This window comes from Cnephaeus nilssonii, assembly GCF_951640355.1.
Source record: "Cnephaeus nilssonii genome assembly, chromosome: 7".
Taxonomy (NCBI): domain Eukaryota; kingdom Metazoa; phylum Chordata; class Mammalia; order Chiroptera; family Vespertilionidae; genus Cnephaeus; species Cnephaeus nilssonii.
Window position 1 is genome coordinate 6,197,412 of NC_137078.1, and position 6,498 is coordinate 6,203,909.

Genomic DNA, 6,498 nt, shown 5'->3' on the forward strand with positions numbered 1-6,498 from the left:
GGCGTGGACCAACGAGTCACAGGTTTGATTCCTGGGTCAAGGGCACATACCTCTGTTACAGATTCCCCAGTCCCAATAGGGGCATGTGCAGGAGGCAACCAGTTGATATGTATGTATATCTCTCCCCCTCCTCCCTCCCTTCAACTCTCTCTAGAAATCAATGGAAAAAATATCCTTGGGTGAGGATTAAAAAACAACATTGTAAATAGCATAAAATTTACCATTTGGGAGAGTTTTTACAAGAGTTTATTTGAGCTAAAACTGACAATTGCTGGGAAGCAAGTTCTCAAATGCTTTTCTCATGTTTAACCTTTTAAAAAAATCCTCACCCAAGGATGTATTTTCATTGATTTTAGCGAGGGGGGAAGGATAGAGAGAAACATCGATGTGAGAGAGAACATTAATTGGTTGCCTCGCACACATGCCCTGACCAATGATTGGATCTACAACCTGGGCATGTGCCCTGATTGGAAATCAAACCCACAACCTTTAGGTGCATGGGATGATGCTCCAACCAACCGAGCCACACAGCCGGGGCTCATTTTAACAATTTTTAAGTGTACAGTTTATTGGCATCAAGTACATTTATAATGTTGTGCAATCATCAGCACCATCCATTTCCAGAACTTTTTCTTCTCAAATTGAAACTCCATTTTCATTAAACACTAACTCTCCATTCCTCCCTCACCTCAGTGCCTGTAACCACTAGCCTACATTCTGTCTCTATCAATTTGATGACCTAGGTACCTCCTATAAGTGAAATCATACAATATTTGTCCTTTATGGCTGACTTACTTCACTTAGAATAATGTTTTTCATGGTTTATCTATGTTGTAACATGTGTCAGTACTTCATTACCTTTTAAGGCTGAAAAATATTCTATTGTCTGTCCCGTCTTGTTTATCTGTTCATCTGTGGATGGACACTTGGGTGCTTCCACCTTTTGGCTATTGTGAGTGATGCTGCTGTGAACACAGGTGTGCACGCAATTTCTTAAGCCCCTGCTCTCAGCCCTTTTGGGTATGTACTGAAGTGGAATAGCTGGATCAATCAGTAACTCTGTTAACTTTGGAAGGAACTGCCATGCTGTTTTCACTTGTTCCACAACTGTTTCACCATTTTACATTCCCACCAGCAATGCTGGTCCCAATTTCAAGGGTTCCAATTACTCCACCTTCTGGCCAATACTCCCAGCGAGTGTGAAAGAGGGTGGAGTTTTGAAGAACGGAAGTGGGATAAGCTAGCCTTTCAGGCAACAGAGGCCTGGAGTGGTGATGGTATCAGACAGATCCAGTCACACACAGTCTGATGTCATAATTCTCATGGGGGTCTGATTGTCCCCCTCTCCTGGAAATAGACTGATTCTGCAGCTGCTGGAAAGCTCTCCTGGGTCCCTCCCGAAGCTGCCAGGTTCATGGTGGCTCAGGTGTGCTGGGACTCCAGTGGCTCGCTGCGAGGCAAGGTGGCCGGCGACAGGGACACTGACATGCAGGAGGTTGGCCAGTCACCTCAACACAATGCCCAGGGTCTGTGACCCACACAGCCTGCATCATGTAGGTCAGGGTTCATCTCAAAGACAGGCGTGGCCGTGGGCGGAGCCTTTCCGTGCAGCGGGCCCTGCAGTCAGCAGGGCAGGAGCAGCATCTCCCCTTGGCAGCAAGACTGGCAGGGGCTGGTCCCAGCCCAAGAGGGGAGCTGTCTATACACAAAAAGTAGGGGCAAGGAGCCAAATGAGGTCTGGCAACCAGAGCCCGCTGAGTGGAGTGGGGTGCAGGGCAGGGCTCCTTGAGGATGAAGTGGAGGACCAATCGAGAACCTCGGGGTCCACGACACAAGCGAGGGTGGGCTCAGGGAGCTCCCCAGTGCCGGCTCCCCACAGGACTTCAGGGCTGGGACCAGGGCCAGGGCTGGACCCACACATGCTCTTGTTTAGCTGGAATACGGAGCCTCACAACTGTCCTCCACTGGACACCCCGACTCTATTAGAAAACACGGTGTGTGCTTCTGAATCGGCTGCCTACGTCCTGGGCGTGCCTCCTCTCAGCAGCTCAGAGCCCCTGTTCAGTGGGGCCCCGTGCTGGAGGCAGCGCCTTCTGGCTCTGAGGGCCCAATCTGGGTACACCTGCAAAACTCCGCATCAGTGACGACGTGCTGAGAGCTCGACATGGCCACGGTGGAGCCTGTGCCCACAGAAACTGGCCAGTGCTGTAAACCGGGCTTACTTGTCCCCAGAGCAACGGTTAAACATGACCAGGCTGCACTTGCCCTTCTTGAGAGGCGAGCCTGATGTTCTCACAGCTCTAATTCCTTCTCAGTCCTGCTTTAGCCCCTTCGACCCAGGGCCCCTGTCCACCAGCCCCTTTATCCCTGCTGCCAGCCAATCCCCGATGACTGAATAATGTACAGGGTGGGGCAAGGAGGACTGGGCAAGCCGTGTCTGCTTGGCACAACATGTGAGCAGTGGCTGTTTTCCCTGCCTGTGGTAGAAGCAGGGCTAACCCGCTTGTCCGTGCCTAGGTCATCTGTGATGGCGGGTGTGGTGTGCCCCCTAAAGGTGAGTGCCCTGGGTTTCGGTTTCTGTCCCCTGTGACCATCTCAAGGTCGGCAGCAAACAGGCCAGGGAAGGGCTGGGTTCTGGGGCTCACTCAGGTCATGACTCTGGAAAGCTTGTGGTTGTAAATGGGCAGAGGAAAGCTAAGGGTTTACAATTTTCTGGAGGTTCATTTATTCACTCAGTATACGGTTAGTAGGCACCCTTTGTGTGGGGCACTGTGCTGGGACTGGGGGCTGCAGGGAATGCCTACGGTTAGGTCCTAACCCAGTGCACTCATTAAGTCAGTGCAGTGCACACGACAAGTGCGGGTGAGCAGAGGAGAGAGGCCGACTCCTGGAGAGATGTTGTGGGGAGAGAGTTAATCTGGGTCTTGGAGGATATGTAGGAGTTTGTCAGTTGGTGAGGTGAGCAACTAGTGTCTCCAGCAGGAGACAGGCGTGCGTGCCACGCACCTGTGAAGAGAGGAAAGATGTGAGGCTGGAGGAAGAGGGCATGGAGGGGAGCAGGGTGCATGGAAAGGCCAGCGGAAGCCAGATCATGCTCATGCCGAGCTCCCAATGCCAGGCACTAGCGCCTTGTTTGTCCTCGCCCTTGCCCTTCAGCCGCCGGTGGATTTAGACATATACCAAAGCTCCTACATGGTGGACTATCTGCACCACGGGAAGCGCAAGTACTCCAGCATCTCACCGCAGGAGGTAAGACCGCTCTGCACTGTCTTCCATTCAACTGCCCACTGACACCTTTATTTCACTTCGATATGCGTGTGGACTTCGGAGGCACTTGCTTAGGACAATCCCCGATGCCAGGAGGTCTAATAGTAAGAGGTCTCTTCTGCACAGGTTTGTGTGAGCATGTATACAGGCCGTGCATACTGAAGAGCGTAAATAACATACGCCAGCGGGTGAGGCAGCACTGACAAAGCAAACACGGATGCAGTGACCGGCCCTCGGGCCCCTGCTCCCTCCCGCTCAGCCTCGCCCACCTTCAGAATGGCTACCATGCTGAGAGTGCGGCTAGTCATTTCCTTGTGTGAGCGTGTTTTTAAGAAGAAATCATTTTACCCTGGATGTACGTGTACTTCCAGACCAATTGTTTATGTTGACCTTCAGACTTCATTATATGTTGGGTCATATTGCATCTTCTGTGACCTTTGCTTTTTGCTGCACATGTGGATGGTCTTCAAGTCCTGCGTGGCACGGTATGCCACACGGGCTGCCCTCCTGGTGGCAGACATTCGGGCTTTTTATTTGGTGTTGGCCTCCTGCCCCCAGACCCTGCGGTGAAGGTGCAGCACAGCCTCACGTGCGGGGTCCCCGTCCTCGGAGGGGCGCTGGTCGCCGCGGGGACGTCACTGGCTGCCTCAGTGGTGGCATCATTGCCTTTCTCCCCACAGAGGCAGCCTCGCCGGCGGCTCTCTGATCTTGCCGGTACTTGGTAATACCAGACCTTTAAACATTTTACCACCTTGGTGGCTCTGAAATACTTTCCCAATATCTTTTCACTTGTTATGAATATTTATTATTCTGTGAAATGTCTGTTCATGTCTTTTGACCATTTTTCTATTGAATTGCTTGTCTCTTTCTTATTAATTTGTAGGAGTCCTTTAAATTCCGGACAGCTTTCATTTATCAGTTCTATATAAAACATCCTTTTCTATCGAGAAGTAGCTGCACTAAAAATAATAAGGTCTACACAAAGGTGGAACAACTTCTGAGATACGTTATTTGGTGGAATCGAAGTGCAGAATTCAGTTATAATGTGCATTGTTTATACACCAACCAAGGGCTTGGGTATATACACACATGTCTACATGCACAGATGATATTTCTAGAAAGTTACAAAAAAACACTGGTGACAGTGGTTGCCTCTAGAGATGGGAGGATGGGAAAGAGACTTTTCACGATTAACCCTTTTGTATTATTTCAGTACTTCCCTCTGTTGGTTATATCACCATTTAAGAACTAATTTAAATTTATACTAAAGTGTGCTCTGTCTTAGATACTTCCAAGGAAGCCACCCCGTCCTCCATCTCGCTCTGCCCTCCATTCATGTGTGATTTGTTCCCACAGCAAATGAAGGTGGACACCCAGCTCAGGGAAAAAGAATTTTATAAGCTCACCCCCAGCCTCAACCCCAAGCTAGAGGATGGATACCCTGCCTTCAAAAGACCTTACATGAATGCCAGAGACCTGGGACAGCCCGGCTTCTTCCCACCATTGGACCGCATGAGCACCGAGGAGCACAAATGCAGGTGCACCAGCATCTGCCCCTCCATGTACCCAGCTCCCCACGCTTTGGCCCTGGCCCCGGGTGATCCGAACCGGGGCCACCAGAATGCCGACTTCCCGTGCCTCCTGGAGCCAGAGCTCCAGCCTGCTGCAGAGGAAGCCACAGGCTACCTCCTGCTGCCCGGCTGCCTCTGTCCTCACCACCCTACAACCAAGGTCCCCATCTTGAATCGATGGGGCCCCCTGCTGCCGTTTTACCAGTAGGAAGGTCACCATGGAGATCCCTCCTCACAAGGAAACCCCTGCTCTGGCCTCAGATTCCAGAGAGGAGAACTGAAAATAAAACCTCGGAAAGATGTTCCAGCACCATTGGTTCTGTGCCTGTTCACCTTGCTCCCTGGCCTGCCTGGGACACAGCATCCCACCAAGAAGAGAGGGGGAGGAAAAGAAGGAAAACTGTGTATGGAGGGCTGCGAGCTGTGTGGTGTTTCATTATCATTAAGAAACCTGCTGTAAAGATTCTTACTGTTTTAGGCATTTACTTACAGAAGAGGAACAGTTATGCTTCCCACAGTTACCTGAATGTTAGGTGTGACCATAAAACTTGACATGCTGAGGGACAGCTTTCCCCTCACTACTCTATCTTCAGTTTATTCACCACTTCCACCCTGTAGCAGTCAGGAGTGACCACTTAGAAGCCATCACTTTATACCCTTTTTCTTGCTTAGTAGAGCTATTGTAAACACATACATGTACGAGCCTAGGAAATAGGCTAAACTGCTGTAACAAAGAGAACTACACACCTGGGCAGTCAAGGAGGGTGTGGCTTCCATCTCTGGGTCTAAGGTGGCTTCTATGACTACATTGTGTCCACCCAAAATTCATATGTTGAAACTCTAACCCCCAATGTATTTGGAGATAGGGCCTTTAGGAGATAAGTAAGGTTAAATGAGGTCATAAGGGTGGACCCCTAATCCAATAGGGTTGTTGGCCTTCTAAACAGAGGAAATTTCCTTTAAAATGCTCTAGCATTTTATAATAGGGGAATAGGGAAACAATACCAGCGGCAAAATAAAAGTTGTTTAGGTACATGGAAGTTCATTATCTTACCTTTCCTATTTTTTGTGTGTGTTTGAAATTTTCCATAATAAAATGTTTAAAAAGGAAGGGAGAGAAGAAGGAAGAGAAAAAGGAAAAAAGGAAAGGAGGGAAAAGAGAGACATGCCCCTTTAGTTACTATTAGCCATTTCTAAGTATGTCTAATTTATAATATTCTTCTCATCCTTGCTATGCATTTTTAGGGAAAAAAAAAAGGAAGAAGAAAGGAGGGATGGAAGGAAGGAAGTAGGAAAGAGGGAGGGGGACAGGAGAGAGAAAGAAAGAAAAATCTGATAGTTTAATAGTATAGTCTTTTTCATCCCTGGTGAGATGGAATAATTTTGCAAATCTTTATTTCTTCTTCGGTTATAAAATGTTTCCTCATTAGTTTGTTTCCTTCTTCCTTACCAGTACAATCTTTAGAGAATCTGTTTTATCCAGAGTTCCTTCTAGGGTGTCTATAACACAAAGTGTCTATGAATAAAAAAATTTACTACCTCTCAATACTTGTTAATAAGTAACTTTTTAAAAAATATATTTTATTGATTTTTTACAGAGAGGAAGGGAGAGGGATAGAGAGTTAGAAACATTGTTAAGAGAGAAACATCGATCAGCTGC

General features: G+C 48.4%; 1 protein-coding gene across 1 annotated transcript; it reads left to right on the forward strand.

The window, feature by feature from the left end:
• Positions 1–2,527: 2,527 nt before the first annotated feature.
• On the forward strand, positions 2,528–5,046 carry SPMIP9 (sperm microtubule inner protein 9; the record flags this gene model as incomplete). The annotated part of the gene is made up of 3 exons (XM_079776400.1): positions 2,528–2,554; positions 3,157–3,249; positions 4,624–5,046. The coding sequence occupies 3 exons, from the start codon at positions 2,528–2,530 to the stop codon at positions 5,044–5,046; spliced, it is 543 nt and encodes a 180-aa protein (XP_079632526.1).
• Positions 5,047–6,498: the final 1,452 nt, after the last annotated feature.